This window comes from Nematostella vectensis, chromosome 3 (assembly GCF_932526225.1).
Source record: "Nematostella vectensis chromosome 3, jaNemVect1.1, whole genome shotgun sequence".
In the NCBI taxonomy this organism is placed as follows: domain Eukaryota; kingdom Metazoa; phylum Cnidaria; class Anthozoa; order Actiniaria; family Edwardsiidae; genus Nematostella; species Nematostella vectensis.
Window position 1 is genome coordinate 7,956,877 of NC_064036.1, and position 21,936 is coordinate 7,978,812.

General features: G+C 41.7%; 2 protein-coding genes and 1 long non-coding RNA gene across 5 annotated transcripts; 2 read left to right on the plus strand and 1 right to left on the minus strand.

The window, feature by feature from the left end:
- The first annotated feature begins 3,946 nt into the window (after positions 1-3,946).
- On the plus strand, positions 3,947-21,564 carry LOC5511246 (MAM and LDL-receptor class A domain-containing protein 1). Its single transcript, XM_048725601.1, has 23 exons — positions 3,947-4,089; positions 4,770-4,901; positions 5,328-5,454; positions 5,934-6,025; positions 6,309-6,392; positions 6,751-6,893; positions 7,240-7,315; positions 7,412-7,495; positions 7,871-8,005; positions 8,388-8,623; positions 9,145-9,226; positions 9,644-9,667; positions 9,839-9,976; positions 15,864-16,102; positions 16,506-16,596; positions 17,125-17,208; positions 17,522-17,659; positions 18,016-18,254; positions 18,781-18,862; positions 19,030-19,092; positions 19,552-19,744; positions 19,900-20,049; positions 21,110-21,564. Exons 1-23 carry the CDS (start codon positions 4,032-4,034, stop codon positions 21,501-21,503), a joined length of 3,084 nt encoding a protein of 1,027 aa, XP_048581558.1. The 5' UTR covers positions 3,947-4,031; the 3' UTR covers positions 21,504-21,564.
- On the minus strand, positions 10,917-15,616 carry LOC125561364. Of its 3 annotated transcripts, none has more exons than XM_048725602.1 (13): positions 14,498-15,614; positions 14,279-14,419; positions 13,943-14,159; positions 13,728-13,839; positions 13,530-13,645; positions 13,235-13,401; positions 13,089-13,152; positions 12,926-12,997; positions 12,606-12,814; positions 12,322-12,513; positions 12,177-12,198; positions 11,948-12,099; positions 10,917-11,109 (listed from the first exon to the last, which is right to left on the minus strand). In XM_048725602.1, the coding sequence occupies exons 1-13, from the start codon at positions 14,576-14,578 to the stop codon at positions 10,963-10,965; spliced, it is 1,692 nt and encodes a 563-aa protein (XP_048581559.1). In that variant the 5' UTR covers positions 14,579-15,614; the 3' UTR covers positions 10,917-10,962. The 3 variants fall into 3 exon arrangements, with proteins under 3 accessions (XP_048581559.1, XP_048581561.1, XP_048581560.1); XM_048725603.1 differs by lacking the exon at positions 10,917-11,109 and adding an exon at positions 11,655-11,872 and having other exon boundaries at positions 14,498-15,610; XM_048725604.1 differs by lacking the exon at positions 14,279-14,419 and having other exon boundaries at positions 14,498-15,616.
- On the plus strand, positions 11,109-12,611 carry LOC125561365. Its single transcript, XR_007307391.1, has 2 exons — positions 11,109-11,541; positions 12,258-12,611. It is a non-coding gene; the product is annotated as an uncharacterized LOC125561365 (long non-coding RNA).
- Positions 21,565-21,936: the final 372 nt, after the last annotated feature.

The following is a 21,936-nucleotide window of genomic DNA, read 5'->3' on the forward strand; positions in this document are numbered from 1 at the left end:
TCAAAGCTTTCAGAATCCGAAGGCTATAGTTAACTAAATTACATAAGAAAAGTAAGACAGATTTTAATTGTGCGATTTCAGCAAAGTCTGGTATGATTTTTAGCACGTCTAGCTGCTGAAAAACATTTCGTGTGGACTATATAATCAAACAATTATCTTTGTCAAAATTGTTGGTTATCAAAACACATGCGCAAGTAAAGGACAGCGAAATTCGTTCAAGATCATAATGGTTTCTAATAACTTTACTAAACTCGACCAACTTGCATGAAATAACTGCATCAAGGTTATTTATAGACTTTAGACTTTATAGACGAAAGAGAAAATGCGTTCGAATATTCAGTTTCTATTGCAGACGACACTATTCAAAATATTTTGACATTTTTTACGAAAACATGATTATTACACCAAACTAGTGATTGGCATTTATGGGCAAAAATCTTTTCTAAAAAGGGTTTTGTCTAAAACACTGTCACCCAATCCCAATGCAATTGTGAACACAGCATGATATCTGTCTAGTTTTCACACAACCCTTGCAATTAACCGATTATTTTTTACCATTTTCAGACATAATAACTTCTTTCCCAACATTCGCCTTTGAGGTTTCAAATGTTCTGGAAAAAAAATGCATAGCCACAAAGACACAAATTAGCATATGGAGCGGATTGGTGACTATGAAATGTCTGAGAATAAAATAATACCACATGTTTTCAACAGCAAGGACTTGAATATTATTGACAGAAATTTACCCCCGTTGGTCATATGGTCAACAGCAGTTTCGAAGAATTGAAAAATGGACTTCTAAGATTACCTGTCAAGAAATTACTAATAAGAAATTCCCTTTGATGATATTTCTAAGAAAATATTCTACTTTTCTGAACACAACAATCCAGAGGGTCCAAAAACTCTTACGTTTTGACATGGCTCTCTTACAGATTAAGGGTTTAATGCCGTTGGTACAAGTGGCCTTATAGTCATTGAGGGATGCTGTCAAGAGTTGAGAATGCTTTGCAGTGACCTTAGACTAAATCATTTTCAACACGTAATGCTCTTAGCTGTAAAGAACAGTAAAAAAGCTGAATAAATGCATACAAATCCTTACTTCTTTTGGTGCCAAACACTGAAAGGGCTTATTTCAATAAGTATGCCTTATTGTGATGAGTAGATCTTGTCAAGCTGAGTAAGGCAGATCTTGTCCACATTCGTAATGCTACAGTCTCCATCATTTTATAGTTTGACAATTTCTAAATTATTTTCCACTTCAAGGCCCTCAAAATTAGCAATCAGGAGTCAATAGACTTAAATAAACAATGATTAGTCTACAGGGGGAGGGGGAGGGGGGTTGCTCTCAATACAAATCCAGGTCTCAATGTTTCTTTGTAGCCCCTGGCTCAGGAAATTGTATGTGCTTCTTGTTAAAAACAAGGAAGTATGTCTTGAATGGAAACAAAACCAGTTTTAAGTGTCTTGTTGGTGTTTAAGGTACTTATGACGAAAATGTTAAAACAATTGTTTTTTAGTTTCTTGTTTTTGTTTTTCACAATTAAGAAAAAAGGCGAATGGCATGTTTTAAGGCCCAGGGAAATACAAGCATAATTGGTGTATGGTAGTGCCATGATTGGGAGAGGGTTAATTAGTCCATCAAGAGGGTACAGACTTGTCCTCTAGTGTCTGTTCCCCTCACACAAATAAGAGACTTTGCACTAAGAAATCATGTGACTTTTTGGGTGCCAAACTTGTGGCAGCGAACTGTAATAACAACAAAAATCAAATTATTCAGTGCTTATGAATCACCCAAAAAGTTTCTTTGGCATATAAAGGACATATTTTAATTGAAAGATTATAGATTACTCTCTGGAGAAACGGGTACAGCCATTTCTGTGTTTATTTTGGCTTGTACTTGCCACTCAAAAAGCCATGGGATCTCTTAGCGCAAGTCCCCTATTCAATTGAAAATATTGCTATAGCTTCCCCATATAATCTAATGCTTTCTAAACAAGGTATTTTGCTAGTCCCAAGGTGGATTCTCTGCCACTAAAAGAACCATAGCAAAGGGTGTCTGAAACTTATGTAAACTGCTTCTTTTTAAGTCTCAACAGACTCAATTTGCGTACATAATTTGACACTATATTAGAGTTGATTGTTCACACACTTTTATTTCCTCATAGGTGATGGCCCAAAGGTCGATATAAGGAATGAAGAATTAAAGGCATAACACATGACATAACATCTTAAACGCCCACCCTTCTTTCTTTGCCCTTTTTTCAGGCATAAAATATTCTCTGAATTTAAGTGAATTATGATACTTATTCTTTAGAAAAACAACAAATGCAATTAAAAGGGCTTATGCAAAACCAACGCAGGCAGCGCGTCAAACACCCATTTCACTTTTTGGATTTTGTTTTCATATCCTCCTACCTGCTTCAAGCAATGAATGAAAATCTCCGAGGAGGGCACCAGCCAGCAGCAGCTGGAACAGTTGAACAGGAAACGGAGTGGTTGCCCGGGAGCAACAGATAAATCAGCAATTGAAATAAACCAACTGCAACACACACGTGGTGAATGTTGAATTATAATATTGATCCCAGAGTCTTCTGGGTAATTTTCAAAACGAGGGTGTTGAGAGGTGCCAAAAGGAACTGTGGGATTTCTGTTCGATTTGAGGTTTTGACCAAGAGGGGGAGGGTAAAGCGAATATCAGCCCTGAAACCCAGGGAACATTATATACACACTTAATCCATGAAGGACGCACACCCCTTCCCTGCTAGCAGGGGCCTTATTTCTTTTGTATCTAGCTTGGCTGTGTATTTACAATACAAAACAATAATAGAATAGAATACAATATACTTTTAATATGTATGTACCACAAAAAGAAATAACAATAACAATAATAATAATACTTTCATACAACACAGGTACCGGTTGTCTAGAAATTACAGAGATAATCCAGCTAGCAGACAACCAAAATTAAATAATTTAAAAGATTTAGTAGTCAGAAGAGGCATAAGTACGAAGAAAATAGAAAAGCAAAAAGGAAAAAAATATATTTTATGAGACAAAGCCCGCCAGAGAAGGATTCATGCTTTTGAAGATACCAGATGTTATATAAATTATAGTAATTCTTCAAGTGTTGGGCAGAACCTGGCAGAATACAATAGAGTCATGATTCAGCTTTATTGTTTTTATGACGTACATAGTATGTATGTGGAAACATAACACTTTGTAGCTAAGGAAAAAATAATACAGCTTTATTGTTTTTGTTCCAGTTTCGATTTTGCAGCAAAACCGAGATTTTGAAAAAGAATTTGTAGCTTCTTATTTTCAACAGAAACACGCGATTTATATATGTAAAGGCCTAATGAGCGTTTCAGTTTGACGACGGAGGGAGGGGTAAGTGGGATTGTATTGTGGGTAAAAGTATGCAATAGAGATGGAAGAGCCTTTCCCTGTAATTTTTCAGTATTCGGGTGTTTCAGAGCTTTGTAAATCTCAAAATGCTTCCAGGATTGTATGTCTCTGAAACATTTAGAGCAATTTTCTACCCAAAATATATGCCGGTCCCAATATTCAAAGATTTGCCGGGCGTACCTTGTTCTTTGTTTTGTTTGTTTGGACTGCTTCTTCATTAATTATAAGAGTAGGATGAGGTGGTAGGAAACAGTAGCAGAACAAAGTAAAAATTATATATTTTGTAAAATTTGAAGACTAAAGTTCCAAATGGAACTTGCGGAAGATAAATTTTCAAACAAAAAAAAAAAAAACATTTGTTAGCCCACCCGTAGCTTTGTAAACAATTCGTCTCTGCCCTATTCAGTCTTCAAGTAAGGTGAACAAACTATCTACAAATACAAAGCAAATTACAATTAACCATATCTAGTTTTGTTTGGACGATACACCTTCTTTATCATAGCTTTTGTTGCTAGAAGTATGTACTCAGGTGGAAAGATGTGTAATTCGAGAGATTCATGTTTGCTCTCGATGAGGGTAAAAAGGCCGAGTCTTGAGGGGTTCATCACTCATCGATTGCCGTGACCATGGTGAGACTAGTAGTGATTCTCTTTCTCGCGATTGGGGCCTTTGCTGCCAATGAAGGTAACGTAAACCCGGGGGGGCTTTCCGAGAAGGGGGGGCTATTAACACCCCCAATGCCTTATTGGCCGCCAAAAAGCAGCGTTTCTTTTTACGAAGCCATCCATTTTATTTTGCAATTTTTTGTGCTATCTGATGTCTGCCAGATCCCCGGCAAATTACAAAGTCTTGGTCGTGCGGGGTAAGGTTGTCTTATCGAAGGTGGTTACTCATAATGTATTAACCAAGAAGAAAGGTTGAAATTTGGGGGGTGGGGGGGGGGTGGTTATAAATATCCTACAAATGTGGTCCTTTTCCAAAAACTAAACCATAAACTAAAAACTAAACCGGAGATTGCTGTACTTAAACTGTTAATATTATGTATACTTTTGTAGAGATTACGTTTTTGTCGAACTTCGATAACAATAAAGACAATGATCTCACAGACTTTTCATTTATGATTCACGGCTTCGATAAAAATATGTTCAAATAGGGTCAAACGCAAAATGATGTATTTTCTACAGTTTTGTTTTTGTATGTTTAAGACCATTCTCGAGGGGGGAAGTTTTGCTTAAGAAATCCCCTACTAATAAGTAAGCCCTCAAATCGCGAAATTGAAGTCGCGCCAAATAGTCCAATTCCTTTTTCGCGAGATTAAGTGTCCGCGAAATATAGTACCAATAAGGTATGTTTTTTTTTTTCAGAGAATGACGGCCTGTTTGAAGGGGATATAGTATTGACAGATGAACAGAAAACTCAGTTGAACTCCAGAGCTGCCATTAAGACAAATCATTGGACAAATGGCGTAGTTCCTTACGAGCTGGACCCGTCTATATGTAAGTACTAGATCTTAATTCCTTTTTCTATACGTTAGCCTTTTGCAGCTTAATTTATGAGATGAACACAGGAGTGTCAGTTAAAAGAATGGTAGGATAAACCAAGCCCGTACCAGCAATGTTTTACATTGTCCAGCCTTCGGAACTACTTCCAAAAAATCTAATACAGTGCCTTAGATTTCATTTTGTGAAAAAAATTAGTGGAAAATCGCCGCCTAGAGAGGAAAGTCAATCCCATTTTAAAGTAAAGACACGATCACAAGTACAGTATTTGCATCTGTTAAGCCCCGTGCAAACAGCCTAAATATCGGCCAACACGGCGCAAACAAAGGTGCGAACTACATATTTCCCTCTCATCATTATCCCTTAACACACATCAGTAGCTGAGGCTGTTTGAACGAGTCTGCCGTCTTTGCTCTTTTTCAGCCAGCTCAAGTTACGCTGTAAGTGTGATCAACAGCGCAATCGCCGAGTACAACCAGAAGACATGCATCCGCTTTCGACCGAGAGTACCCAGCGATAAATATGGACTGAAAATCTTCAAGGGTGGTGGGTGAGTTGTCGCGACTTTTCAAATTAAGGATTGTGGACACATGGACAATTGATTGATCCCATAAACCCTTTTCCACGCCCTACTTCCTCCGAACTAAAGTTGCTAAAATCTAGCTAAAAACCATGAAACTTTCGAAATATGTTTCATATTGTCCCCGTAGCGGATCTAGGGGGAGGGTTTAGGTTTAAATCCAATTTGGGCTGCTAGAAAGCCATATAAAAAAAAATGACCCCCTCCCCCTTTGTCACCGAGCCAAACCCCCCACTTAGCTAAAATCTAGGTCCGCCCCTGTGTCCCCCCCTCAAGGGAGCCTGGATGCCTTTTGCTCTCTATTTTCCCTATATTTTGCCGGTTCTCTCTAGCGTTAATCGCAAAGGTCCATTTGTTGTCATAACGTCCCAAAACGCCTAAAAATACTACTGTAAAGTTTTCTTTGTGAGGAAACTGAATAAAGTTGCCATTTGTTTTTCTGCTTGGAGGTGTTGGTCCTATGTCGGAATGTCAATGCCGACGCAGCAACTTTCCCTCGCTGGAGGATGCTGGAGTAAAGGAATCGTCATCCATGAGTTTGGTAAGCTTCATATGCATCCATAAATTAGTCGACCCGTATGCCACCGTCTTGGTTTTGCTTTTTTTCGGAGCTTTATTGCATTCGAGTAACTAGATGCGTCTTTTCTGGAAAGGAATAACTCCCCAATCTTCCCTCCTTCCGGCCTCATCCACTTAGTCCATGCTATTGGTTTCTACTAGTACATTAAGATATCTTTTTGCGCTAGTAGCACAAGATCTTGGTTTCTACTCCGATAGAGAACATAGTACATTTGAAGTCTTACATTTCTTTTATGTGCCATCAGCCCACGCCCTTGGTTTCTACCACGAGCAGTCTCGCCCCGACAGAGATCAGTTCGTCGAGATCAAAACAGAAAACATCAGAGACGGTAGGTGGTTCTAAATGAAGGAAAGTTAAAAAAGAAACGAAAATAGACTTCAGTAGTGTGCGTAGCAAGCCAAAAGGGTTGCCGGGAAAAAGGAGACGAGACGAGGCGCGCTCTAGGTAAGATGAGGGTGAGTTTGCTTTCCCTATCCATTCGCTTCATCTTTCTCATTTTCACCAGCACTTAGCGCTTGCAACGCAGGCGAGGGATACAGCAGAGGTTTGGTTTGTTAAGGAAACTGGGCTAAATATAGGGAGGCCCAAGGAATAGGTCAGATTACAACCCAACTGGCACGCCCTTAACTAATATCACCACCAGAACTGGTGGTATTCATACCGATTTTTCTCTACCCGGTTTGCAGGCGTGGCATCAAACTTTAAAAAACACAGCTTTAATTACGTCACCACACATGGCACCCCTTACGACTATGGCAGCGTGATGCATTATGGGGCGTATGCATTCAGCAAGAATGGCAAACCAACGATCGTAGCCAAGCAACCCGGGGTAAGTGGCGTCATGATAACACCCCACATGACTTTGTCTTGACTTCAGAATTCTTATGGTAATCAACATTCCGCGTTGCCATCTAAGCAGAGTTACGCTAGTGTGCTGGCTTATACTAACAGGACATATCATATCGTTTATTGTACCAGCTCGGCCAATTCTATCATGAATTTGCATGTTATGTCTGGAATTTTTATTTCTCTCATCTTTCCGAAATTTGTTTTCACATATTTTTGTTGGCCACCATCAGAAGGCCTGGTCACTGACGTTTAGATTACCACAGATTCTCCGCACCTCATCCCCGGCTCATTTAGACAAACGGCAGCCATTGATCGTTTATTTTTAGGTGATACTGGGGCAGAGACGAGGGCTAAGCGACATCGACACAAAGCAAATAAACATACACTACAGATGTGGGACGGGTAAGCTCGCCTTGGTCTAGTGTTGTGTCTATGGTTATAGACTATATAGAGACTCTATAGAGTCGATGTTTGTTTATATTTCTCTTTGTCTTTCAGCTACACCTCCACCAACACCCCCACCAACCCCCCCACCAACTACTCTCCCCCCAACAACACAGCCACCACCTCAGCCAACCGGAGGTAGGTAGTCTGCCATAAAAAAGCTTCATGGAAACAAATAGATTTGACCAACTCCAACACCCCCCCCCACTTCCACCAGCAACTGCGCTCCTCCAGTGATAACCTAAGCCGCTACCCCAGACAACCTGAAGTAGGTAATCTAGTAGGATTGTCCTACTACAGCGCCCCCTCACCCCACCCACTCCCACCACCACGGCATAGCATTCTGCCATCTATGTCTATGAGTAAGTCTAGTCCAAGATTTATGGACAGTCTTCTCATCAGTGTCCAGTTAACACCTTTTAAATCTCAACACTCAACCATTGTCACAACGTTTAGTGTATACCAGGATGACGAAGGACAAGGAGTAAAGAATTCATCGGTTTCTTCTTGCAGATTTAAAGTGCAACTTTGATTCTGATCTATGTGGATTTTTGCAATTGTCCGGGGATAATTTTGATTGGGTAAAGCGAAGCGGAAGTACCCCATCCGGGGAAACTGGGCCTACCAGTGATCACACTTCCGGTTCCGGTAAGGGACTTAAATACCGTAGTTAGCACCTTCCCTAATAAGCGCCTCATCTTCCTCGCCTCAACGTGTTTTACTGAAGACGAGGGGGGACTTTACGGTTAATGGAGAAGTAATGATAACTGATGGAACTACCTGACACATTTTATCACCATAATCTTGTTTGCTATCGTTTTTGGGAGGACGTTACACAATGTCAATGTAAAAAACATTTTTTATTTACACGTTAAACGGGTTTTGAAATAAGCGTCTCCCTGTGAAAGTGCCTCCCCTTAACAAGCGCCTCGCCGTGAACACGAAAAATTAAATGGCAATAATTCGAGCAATTATGGTACAGTTAGATAGTAACAAAGTTATTTAAACTTGATTTTCGACATCTCTCTAGGCTCCTACATGTACATTGAGGCCTCAGAAAAAGGTAAAGACACCAGGGCAAAGCTGGAGAGAAGCATCATCTTCAACGGGAGAAAGTGCATGTCTTTCTGGTACCACATGTACGGGTCAGGCATGGGAGAGCTCAACGTCTATGTGGCCGGGAACAAAATTTTCTCTCGATCAGGGGATCAGGGAAATCAATGGAACAAGGCAGCGGTCCGGATCAACGTAAACGGAATGAGACCGGTAAGGCTAAATACCTGTTATGGCTAAATACCCGATTAGACTATATAGCCGGTAAGGCCATGTAGGTGGTAAGGCTATATACCCGTTATGGCTACATACCCGGTAAGACTATATACCTGTTATGGCTATATAACCGATAAGACCATTAAGGTGGAAAGGCTATATACCCGTTATTGTTATATACCCGGTAAGACGATATACCCTGTAAGGCCATGTATGTGGTAGGGCTATATACCCGTTATTGCTAAATACCCGGTAAGTTCATGTAATTCGTAAGGCTATATGCCCGGCGAGTCCATGAGCCAGGCAAGGTTGTCTATCTAATAAGGATATATACCCGGTAACGTGATATCCCAGGTCATACCGGGTAAGACTATTATAACGTGATGAGGCTAACATGCACGGCAAAACTAAGTCAGGTATTCAATCATGTATATGTTTAGCTCGCAACAGCGAAAGCTATATAAATAAAGCATATTACAAAATTGTAACAACGCTTTTATCTTTTTCTCTACGCCAAGGTTGTGATTGAAGGAGTCGTAGGAAAGGATTATAGGTCAGATGTGGCTATTGACGACTTCACGATCGAGGACTGCAGCGGTGGTGAGTAAACTAAGAGGAAACGTCATCGAGACTACAAGACGGCGACACAATAGACGGTAGTTTAACAACGACAAGACGATACAATAAACTGTAACTCAACAATGCATGGTAGTTTAACAACAACAAGACGACGACTAAACAATGTTAAGACGTCGACACAGAAACGTTAAGACGTTGACAGAAACAACGATAAGACGACTACACAACAACGATAAGACGAAGACACAACAACGATAAGACAAAGACACAACAACGATAAGACGTCGACACAACAACGATAAGACGACTACACAATTAACGGTAGTCCAACAACGACAAGAGTTCGATGAGTTGCAAAAAGAGGAGAGTATCAACATATTGACCTGTCTCTCTGAATACTTACTGTGTTTGAACTGAACTTCTTATCTCATTTTGTAGGTGGAACTGTGCCCCCTGCACAAAGTAAGGAGTACATTATATCAATATCTTGTTTAACACGAATAAAATAATATCCATATGAAATTACCACTATTATTAATAATCATTTCTAATGACAAACGGTTTAGAAACCTGCAACAGAATTGCCCAACACAATTCCATTCAGAAGCTGATATTTTTATTCGATCCTCGTAGGTTTTGAGTGCAACTTCGATAATGACTGCGGCTTTATCCAGCGCCCGATGCCCGAGGACAAATTTGACTGGACTCGAAGACAGGGAGCCACACCCTCCGGGGGCACTGGACCAAACGGAGATCACACAAACGGGCAAGGTGAGAGCTACCATGAGTAAACTGCTATACTATCAGTAACCAGACGGAGATCACACAAACGGGCAAGAGCTACCATGAGTAAACTGCTATACTATCAGTAACCAGACGGAGATCACACAAACGGGCAAGGTGAGAGCTACCATGAGTAAACTGCTATACTATCAGTAACCAGACGGGGATCACACAAACGGGCAAGAGCTACCATAAGTAAACTGCTATACTATCAGTAACCAGACGGGGATCACTCAAACGGGCAAGAGCTACCATGAGTAAACTGCTATACTATCAGTAACCAGACGGAGATCACACAAACGGGCAAGGTGAGAGCTACCATGAGTAAACTGCTATACTATCAGTAACCAGACGGAGATCACACAAACGGGCAAGAGCTGCCATGAGTAAACTGCTATACTATAATCAGTATTACCATCATCATGAATAGTTATCATGATTTAGAAGCCTCGCTAGAATAGACTTAATCACCGAATAGACATGAAATTAATGATAATCAACATCATATCACCATTAACATCATCTCTTCATTATTTGCGTCACCATGTCATCTTCGTCACCGCCATCATCATCATCATAATCATCGTCATCATCATCATATTGTCCATATCAAACATATTCCCCACGGATAGTGTCCTTCGTTCGCTGTGCCTTATATGGTCATATATGCCCATATTTAGAAGTACTGGAGTTTCCCCTTTCGCGCTTCTCCAACAAACATGGCGACAAACACTGATTCCCTAAAGACTCGTAGTGGAAGAATTATAAAGAAACCGGATCGCTTGGTCAAATATTTAGACCATTCCTCAGTTGATACGTACGTGAAAGAAGAGAAAGAGGAAGAAGAAAAAGTCTGGGAGATAGAGAGAGTTTTAAACGTTGAGGGAGACTATGCCTTTGTGAAATGGAAAGGCTACAGCGATAGATATAATTCTACGGTTTCTCTTTCATTGAATCCGCAGTTGTCATGCTATTTAGCCGTGAATGCTGGGAACCCCGACAGTAGTGAGGTAGCAAGAGAAAAGCTTCCCATTCTTTGCTCCGAGGATAAGGAATTGTGGCTGATTCGACATGCACTGTTCGATGAGCTCCAATTTCGTACACCCGAGAATGACACGGGACTCATTCGGAGAGTACAAGTGAAAGTCCCACTTTCAAAGGGGGGTTTTTCCGCTTTGTTTGGTAAAGGGACATTTTCTTTTGCTACCTCACGAAAGCTGGATTTTTCAGGGACCCGTAATATTCGGTTCCCGTGCACTGCTGTCGAGTTTGGCACCGTTATTGGTACGGAGTTTATGGCTCGGCAACTGCCAGATTCGAGTACAATATGTGAAGTTGACTCATCTTCGAAGATGTGGATATCATGAGGATACGAGCTAAGGATAAATTATGATCATAGTTCGTGTCCCCGTTGTACTTACATCTCTGAATATGGGTCAGAGGAAGAAAGGCCTAGTATGTGTCGACCGCTAGAGCGCAAGTATCCCCCGCTGAGCTTTTTGGAGATCAGCTTCGTACGGCGTAGACGGAATATGCTTCACAACTATGGCTCGGTAAGTTAAAATCTCTCTATATAAACTAATTGTTGACATCTGTTTCAACCGATTTCACTGTATTTCCAGTCGAAAATAAAGAGGGGGAATTTAGATCCAGGGAATGATACAGATTGTTTTGATGGTTTTAATGCCTTTATATAATAATGTGGGTACAAATAGTTATACAAGTTATAAATAGTGATATTTACAACAGTAATAAATAGCACCAAAAATATAATAAATAAATAAATACATTTTTTCTTTGTCTTCACTGCTTTTGATATTTTCTCTTGACCCTTTCCAAATTATTTTCCCTACTGAACAGTTTTCTGTTTTCCCTCTCCATGATCTATAGAGATAAAAATACACAGTTGTAGCAAGCGATTAGTCTAGATAACATGACGTTTTTTTCACTTGGAATTACCTGTACAGTGTAGTTGCTATTTTTCCCCCCTTTCTGGCTACCCCTGTGGAATGTCTTGTTCTGCATGTGGTTTTTCTTTTCCACTGTCTGGCAATTGAACTGGTGGATCGTGCCATGAATCTCCAAAAATTGGGGGACATGATAAACAAGAACTGTAGAGAAAAAAATGCATAAAATTACTTGGTCTCGGAGATCCCAAGTCAATTAAGGAATCTCATTTTAATCTTACCATGTATATATGGAATTACATCCTGTGGAGAGATAAAAGAAAGCACAATTAAAATAATATATCTACTTGTTATTTTTTCAGTGACATATGATCAAATGAGGCTTGTGTCCTGCCAGTTCAACTAACCACAGGGATGTAGAATTACCTCATCAAATGTGGCCTTTCTAAATTTGGTTCCCCATTGGCGGGCCTTTTCTTGAAAAGCATCTGCTCGAAGATATGCTTCATCTCCAGGATTTGCCCCAAGAGCATCAGTGAGGACCATCAAACTTTTCCACACTTGTGTCAGCTCTGATATGCTAAGAACTGTTTTCTCACAAGTGGGAGTGGACGATGGCTACAAAACACAAAGCAATTGTTAAATTAGCTTTATACACAGTAGTATCCTGGGTGTGCTGGTCTTTTTTATAATGAAAATAAAAATCATACCTCAAACACTATGTTGTTGCGGTCAAGATGATCCTTGAGTGTGGCACGTAGGAAGTCCTTGGTGCCTGTCGACCTCAGATGGAACTTCCTACATTCCTCCACTAGCTGGGCTTTGGTCAGACAGTCAAGGCTGGTGATGGACTTGTTCTCCATGTCTCCTAGGAAGGCATGGATATCAAGCCCCCTAATGATAGTTTCCAAATCATCACCTTTATAAGGAAAAGAGGATTCAAAGAAAATAAATAACGAAACTTTATAGTAATTTCATATTAGTTTCAGTTATTATAACAGTCTTTTCTATTAGTCAGTTATTTACTTACAATCCAAAGAGCTCCACTTGGTTGTGGTTTTGCCACTGTCATCCTGGACATCATAGAAACAAAACCTCACACCTGCAAATACAATATGGCAAGAAAACAAAATGATTATCACCATAAGACATCCCCTATACCCATTTACCCTATACATGAAATTTTTATTTACCCAAAGCTTCTATTGCTTCTTCCATGGCTTTTTTAACATTCTGCTCTATAGCCCAGCAAGCAACCTAGAAGTTTAATATATACCAGGAACTTTTTTAAAAAATGGCTCAATGGAGATTTGAATTTGTTAAATAAGCATAATTTTACCTGGTTGAGAAGTTTTCCCATGATCCTCAATTTGAGGTGCAGGGTGTCGGGTATGACCTTGGTAAATTCAATGTCCACGAGAGGTAAACATTGAACTCCCTTGGCATTTGGACACCCAACACGTGCACGGCACTGGTTTAAGGTTCTGGTTATGGGCCATTGTGGGACTGAAATTTTTATCAAATTTATCTAGTTATTTATAATATAGCTGACAATGGAATAATTCATAAAAACAAAAATCATTTAATTCATTACATAACATTCATTATATAAGTAACAAAATTAAAAAACTTACTAGAAAAGTCTCTGATCATCCTTTTGCTGCATTCGCACCAAATGCAGAAGTACAAGGCACAGGGACTATTAATTCCGAGAATACACGCCATGAACTTCCAGTCAGCACACATCACCCTTAAAAAAGGGATAAAAGTTACATATGTCCTGTTTAATGCCAGATCATAAGATTATTGGTTGCAAAAAAAATGAAACCTACCAATCAATAGTGTATTCAAGGCCATTAACAAGAATGCCAGTTCTCCCTAGGGCCTTCATCTCATCAAAAACCCCTCTCAAGGTCGCCTTTAGGATGTCATATGACTCCTTGCCTATAATAAAAAGTGTTCACAGATATATGGCTTTAGTTGACTATATCATTAGGAAGATTTGTTCTCGCTTACAGCTGCAATAAATTAGCTGCAACCAACTCACCATCATATATAGATATACAGTATTCCCTTTCTGGGCTTCTTTTAACAGAGTTTTCTGCTGGAAAGCAGAAGGTTGTCATAACACTCCCGAGTTTTTTGGTGGTTTTTCTACCATCACCAGAAAACCGAAGGGTTATAACATTGCCCCCTGCATTTCCAATGACATCTGAACTATAACTTAGAATGTCCTTGATGGATCTTGAACATCCTTTTGCATTCTGAAAGGAGAAACTTTGTTTAATGAATTATTGGGTTTGTACAGTATTTGCTTGTTTTAAAGGATGCAAAATGTGCTGTGCACAAAGCAAATCAGAATTAAGACTATCAACAGACTAACCCCTTCAAATTCTGTAATAGGAATGATTGCATTTTGAGCTTTTCTCTCTTTCTGTATCCCATACAGTGATGGCAAGCTGGACCCAGCTACCATCTTTAGCTCATGGTATGCTGAGTCAGAAACATCACCATCATCTTTGGCCTGAGATTATAAAAATAATCTAAATATAGAAAAAATAAGAAACCTACAGTACTGTACATGTACTTCTATAATACCTACCTTGAGAGCTCTTTGGATCTTTTTATGGTCAATCTCCTCAGGCTCAACCCTCTCATTGAAATGTAGGGCAAAACTGACCATACCAACTTCAAGTTGAACCTAGAGATAAGGAAACATTGAAATGTAGGGCAAAACTGACCAACTTCAAGTTGAACCTAGAGATAAGGAAACATTTTATGATAAACAAATGCCATTATAACAGAATTGGTAAATTTAGGTTGTTTCCATGTGTACAAAAATTCTAAACAAACCTCAACAACTTTCCAATCTGTTGGAAGCTTCTCAAATTGCTTCTCAAGCCATTTTTTAATCTCTGACTTTTTGTGAAATTGAGCTTTTGGCTCAAGGTCACAAAAAGGCTTTCTCGGCTGAAGAAAGGGCTTTTTTTCCTTGCCTAGCTCCTTTCTCATGCCATCTCTCTCTTTGACAACATCAGCGAGTCGATGTTTTAGCTCTGACAGCTGATTCTCGAGCTCTTCGATTCTAGAGTCCCGAGAATCACACAGCCCGATTTCACGGACTTGAGGTAGCATGTAAGCCAATCTTTGTTTTTTCAATGGAGGACCTTGTGAAAAATTTGTCAAATACCCTTGCACCATCATTTTAGTAGATATCTATCATGAACAAGCAAACGAGACGACTAAACTTTTGAACCTCTTCCCGCCTAAGTTTACCGAGATTCTGCAAGATGATCCCCAAAAAACAACCCGTGAAGATTATCTAGATAAGAATTGCGCCAAAATTATACAAACAAAAAACGGAAATATTAGAAAGGAATACTTAGCTTCTCGTCCTTCGGGTGTTTCTGTACTCTTCAGCATCAGGATCACACAAGGACGTAGTCGATTAAAATACCTACGAGGGCTTTTTTCCACAAGTTAGGCTGGCAGAAGAAAGATCTAGCCCCTACAGGGGTATTTCATGAGAAAAATAGGTATTTTTCGCTTCTATAAGCAGAAATCTCAGGTTAAATAGCCCTGTTTTCCAAAAATAATCGCTCTTCGTCCGCCATCTTGGATAGCTCAGAGAAAACCCATTTGTAATTTGCCAGGTTACACAGCTCCTAGTCTCAGTCTCTAAAAAAGCGGCCGAGCGAGTTTGAATAACACCAAAAGTTTGATATGATTATTATCACCATCATCATCATCACCACCACCACCACCATCATCATCACCACCATCATCATCATCATCATCATCGTCGTCGTCGTCGTCATCGTCATTATCGTCGCTACCACCACCACAATAATTATCTCTATCATCATCGTCACCGCAATTTCAAAAATCTCTATTTATGGCCACTATCACGCTACATGAACTTCTAAAAATTGCGTTGTGAGCTCACATCCCTCCAATCTCTGCCCCAGGATACTACATGTACATGGAGGCGTCCAATCCCCGCAAACAAGGCGAGAATGCCATAATGGACAAGACCATCACCTTTGGCGGCGCCACATGTCTGACATTCTACTATCACATGCTGGGCCAGCACATGGGGACACTGAACGTGTTCGTGGGCTCAAGAAGGCTCTTCAGCAAATCGGGGGACCAGGGATCCCAGTGGCACTTGGCTGAGCTATCATTCGTACACACAGGAGACGACAAGGTGTGGAACCTCGTCTCAGACCTGAGTTACACACTACGTCTTTTGTAGTCGAGCACCGTAGCGGAGTCGTAGGCTGATTTACACTTAAGACTAAAACTGTAGAGGTGTCGCATACAACTAAGTCGTGCTGGCTAAATCAGCCTTGATGCAAGGTAGTTCAAAGAATAAGAACATTTACAAGTACAGGCCCGTAGCCAGGTAGGGTTAGGAGTAATCGCCCCACTTGACTGGGTCCACTAAAATTAAATTGTTACCACTGTTAGTAACGACGAGAATAAAGGTCCACTGAATAAGTAAACAAATTCCATCCTAGCTGAAAATAATTCTTTCTCAGCTGTCCTTTGATCGCATGGACAAGTACTGTATTGTCAAGTCTTAATGATCGTAATATCGTTTCTTTCAGTTGTCCTATGAGGCAATTCGTGGGTCTGAGTATCAGGGAGACATCGCGATTGACGACATCAAGGTCATTTCTGGCGCCTGTGGGTCCACCCGTAAGTACACAGTATTATTATCCCCAGGGGAGGGGAGTCAGGGCGATATCGCTGTTGACGACATAAAGGTCCTTTCTAGTGCCTGTGGGTCCTACCCTAAGTACACAATATTATTATCCCTAGGGAAGGGGGGGGGGGGGTCAGGGAGACATCGCTATTGACGACATCAAGGTCCTTCCTTGTGTCTATGGGTCCTACCCTAAGTACACAGTATTATTATCCCCAGGAAAGGGGGGGTGAGGGGGACATCGCTATTGACGACATCAAGGTCCTTCCTGGTGTCTATGGGTCCTACCCTAAGTACACAGTATTATTATCCCCAGGGAAGGGGGGGTCAGGGAGACATCGCTATTAACGACATCAAGGTCCTTCCTGGTGTCTATGGGTCCTACCCTAAGTACACAGTATTATTATCCCCAGGGGAGAGGGGTCAGACAGACATCGCTATTGACGACATCAACGTCCTTCCTGGTGTGTTATGGCTTTGTTTCAAATGCTGTCGATGCATTTAATCTTTTGTATTCACAGCATCGCCTAAGCCTCCAACAGCTCCACCAAACACGCCGCCGCCACCGGTGACACCTCCGCCACCGAACACGCCGGCACCCCCAGGTAAGCGGCGTCCTTTGTCCCGTTAGACTGCTTTACTTGAGTCTCTGCTTTTTCTCTGAGGAGTGACTAGCATATCACCTTTACAATTGATTAAGTACATAAGGCGGTACTACATAAGTAGGGAGATTTGGCCCCTTTATAAAAAACACCCTAAAAATCAAATGATTCGTATTGTGACACCACCCCGATCTCTATTCTTTATGAGTTTGGCGCACTCGAGTGTCTTGTCTTGATCCCTCTGTTATGAGTCTGACGTACTTGAATGAGTTATCTCAATATCTGTTCTATGAGTTTGACGCACTTGTTATCGTAGCCGACTTCAGGTGCGACTTTGATGTGGACGTCTGTGGCTTCGTTCAAGACACCCAGGATGTATTTGATTGGATAAGGATGAAGGGCAACACCGGGTCCTCGGGAACAGGGCCGATTGGCGACCATACTTCCGGAAAAGGTCGGTACTCAAGATCATCAGACTCTGACAGAGAAATACCTTAGCAAAGACTGATAAACCTTAGCAACGACTGATGTATGCTGGCAACGACTGGTATACCCTAGCAACGACTAATACACCTCAGCAACGACTGATATATTCTGGCAACAACTTATATACCCTGGAAACGGCTGGAAGACTGTTAAACCCTAGGAAGGACTGTTACACAAAGCGAGGCTTTTTTGGAAAGGGGCGGTAGGCGTCGCGATTAATATTTGTTTCAGGCTTAATATATTTTATTTTCAAATTTATTTGGAAGAAGTAAATATCGCGATTCTACCATACGAAAGCATTACTATTTTCATGTATTTTCGCAGGCTATTATATGTACATGGAAGCATCTAACCCACGAAATCGAGGAGACAATGCGAAGATCCACCACGCGGTGACCTTGGGGTCGAGCTCATGCCTGAGATTCTACTACCACATGCTGGGCCAGCACCAGGGAACGCTGAACGTGTTCGTGGGCTCAAGAAAAGTTTTCAGCCAATCGGGTAACCAGGGTGCGAATTGGAAGCTTGCTGAAGTTGACATCACGCAGAGCGGTTGCCATAAGGTAGAAGGGAAGGGAGAGAGAAGCAGGGGGAGTCCAGAAAGCATTTGAGGATGTGTCCCCCATTTATTTTTCAAGAACTGGATCTAAAATTCCAAATTCAATTTGCCTTCCGCTCACAGTCAACTCTCTACGACGAACGTTTTCGTAAGTAGGCAGTCCTATTGAGACCACTCCCCCCTCCCCTCCGGATAATTGGCTATAGCTTTTTACCAAGAGCTAGCTAGAAAGCTCAATCTTGGTGACTTTCCTGAAAATCAATAGAGAAAGACTAAATAAAAATCGCAATTATGACGTTATTATGGCGTAATAATTTACTCTTAAACGCCCTGCTATCAACCTGGTGATCATTGTCTGTAAATTGAATTGTCATAGCCCAAATGGTTCTAGAAATATAGAACCATCTACCAAAAATACTGCTGAATCTTACTTAAATCTACAAAACGGATGATGGTCTCAAACAACTCAGCCACACCCTCCCAGTCCCCTCCCTCTCCATACGCTGATTTTCGTGAATCGTCGTTCGCAGCTTGTGTTTGAAGCCATTCGAGGGGAGGAGTACCAGGGAGACATTGCCATCGATGATATCAAACTCACATCCGGAGCATGCGGTAAGTAACGGGGGGGGGGGGGGGTGGTATTGCCATTGACGACATCAAACTTACAACAGGATCATACGAAAAGTGTCAGGGGGGTATATAAGTAAGATTGTGGATGACGTTAACATTCGCTAAATTGAATGCATTGTACATCTCTTATATCACATTGCTAATTCCAGATTCACCAACGAATCCTCCTCCAGTAACAAATCACCCACCGAACACCCCGGCACCACCAGCAGGTAAACGCCCTTTCCTCCGTCTCATAATATCGAGTTGCTTGGGCAACTCGCCTTTCGTAGAATGCATTTCATTGTATTTTATCAGAAAAACGCCCTTAATTATAATACATATTTCATTGAAGACATTCTTCTATTAAGCTGTAAATGTAAGGTACCACAACTTTACATACACCATGCATTTGCGACGTACTACACCTACCACAACTACTGCATTTTCGGCACCTCCTGGTGCCACACCCATACATCGCGCATCTTCGGAAGGCCAAAGGCGTTTCTCATTGGCTGAACTTTCTCTTCAAAATGTGTACGGTGTTCAAAAGCCGAATCTGATTGTTCAAAGTTGTTCTTCATGGCCCGATTTCTGTGTCCTCACTGTAACAAGCCTATTGCGGTACTAAAATTGAATAACAATGCACCTTATCCTACCACTTAAAGTTTTAATTTTCGCTCAACGTTTAGGTTCATGTGGTATTCGGCCGAACACGCGCATAGTGGGAGGGACCGCTGCCAAGCACGGCGATTGGCCATGGCAGGCTCAGCTTAGAACCACCTCAGGGTTCCCATACTGCGGTGGGTCATTGATCGCCCCTCAGTGGATTCTCACCGCCACTCACTGCGTCGAACGGAAACAGGCGTCTTCTATCGTGATCAGGTACGATTGTAAAACAGAATGATATGGACTTAAAACGAGTGTCGCTCCCTATGGTGACTGTTTAAAATTTCTGTCCAAATTCATGTGATACCTGTTAAATATTGTAAAATAACCCCAGTGAAAACCGCCAAATCATGACAATCTTATCTTGCTAGACTCGGAGCTCGCCGCAGAGTGGCGACAGTGGGAACAGAAAAAGACTACATTGTGACCAAGGTCATCACTCATCCGAGCTACCACAAGCCCAAGACATATTCGCACGATATCGCACTCCTTAAGCTGGACAAGCCCGTCCTGTACACAAAGTAAGTACGGTGGAGAGAGAAGTGGGTGCGGGTGGGGGTGGAGGGGGGGGGGGGGGGGGTCGGAGGAGGGAGGGAATAAATAGAGAATGGAAGAGAAGGTAAGGTAAGTACATTGTGATGGGTCTAGGGGGAGTACCTATAGAGGAATTTTGGGGGGGGGAGTGGTGGGGGGAGGCAGACTATGTACGGCGAGAAGGGGATGTATGGTGGAAAGTGGGGAACGCAAAGTAATTACGATTAAGAGGCATGGGGCTGGGGTTATGTACTGTTAGGAGGGAAGCGAAAGAAAAGGAAAGTGAATAAGTTAAATAGAAAAAAAAGGAAAGGCATCACGTTATCGTCCTTGTACATCCCAGCGGGCACGGAATAGGTAAGCAGCAAAGACAAGGGGGATCTGGCTTTTTGGCGTCAAAAGTATTCACTAAATATAATGTTTTATTTTAATGCACGATTGAGGATTCGGACATGCTTGTTTAAATCATTCCCTCTTTGTCTTGATCACTGATTGCGTGACATGGTAACGTCAGACCACAGCACGATCTTGCATCACTTGATCACTGATTGCGTGACATGGTAACGTCTGACCACAACACGACTCTCTGCTTCATCCCCTTTACATCTTGATCACTGATTGCGTGACATAGTAACATCTGACCACAGCACGACTCTCTGCTTCATCCCCTTTACATCTTGATTACCGATTGCTTGACATGGTAACGTCTGACCACAGCACGACTCTCTGCTTCATCCCCTTTACACCTTGATCCCTGATTGCCTGACATGGTAACGTCTGACTACAGCACGACTCTCTGCTTCATCCCCTTTACATCTTGATTACTGATTGCGTGACATGGTAACGTCAGACCACAGCACGATCTCTGTATCACTTGATCACTGATTGCGTGACATGGTAACGTCTGAGCACAACACGGTCTCTGCATCACTTGATCACTGATTGCGTGACATGGTAACGTCAGACCACAGCACGACTCTCTGCATCACTTGATCACCGATTGCGTCACAAAGTAACGTCCTTTTAAATCATTGCGTGACCTTGCAGGAATATCCACCCCGTGTGTCTCCCTGAATTGGACCCTGAGCCAGTCGACGGGAAGCACTGTTGGGTCACAGGATGGGGTCGACTGTCCTCTGGAGGGTCCACGCCCGACTACCTACAGCAGGTGTCTGTCCCCATAAGGAGTCGAGCGCGCTGTGACAGTTCTTATCCCAACAAGATCCACGATTCTATGATCTGCGCGGGGATAGACAAGGGTGGTATCGACGCTTGTCAGGGAGACTCGGGTGGTCCAATGGTGTGCGAGAACGGAGGGCGGTTCTATATCCATGGGGCCACTAGCTGGGGGTATGGTTGCGCGGCACCTGGGCTCTACGGGGTCTATGCCAAAGTAAAGTATCTGCTTCCTTGGATCAAAGACGAGATGGCCAAGAACTGAGATGGAAAAAATTAAGTGATGTAAAACATACAGGTATTCAATAAAAGGAACGAACTCTAAAGAGTCTTGATTTAATTCTTGTTAGACCGTTTTGTTGAAATGGAATTAAAATACAAGAAATGACCAGAAATAAGCGTCAACACATCAATGCAATGTAGCTGTCAAGCATTTCTGCGTTTGCGTGCAAACAGACCGCTGTCAAGCATTTCTGCGTTTGCGTGCAAACAGACCCATTTATACTGCTGTGACGCATTTGGTAGATTAAAACAAGAAAACGGACTGTACTCGCTTTTGATGGTGAAATGTTTGTCACAAAGGAGCAGGTTCTCGCACATCCTCTTCACTTTGTATTTTACTCAGTTAAATCAGGCACTCGTATTTGCTTCATCCCCTATTACCCTACCTCTCTCTGCGTCAGCTGTGCAAATTCATG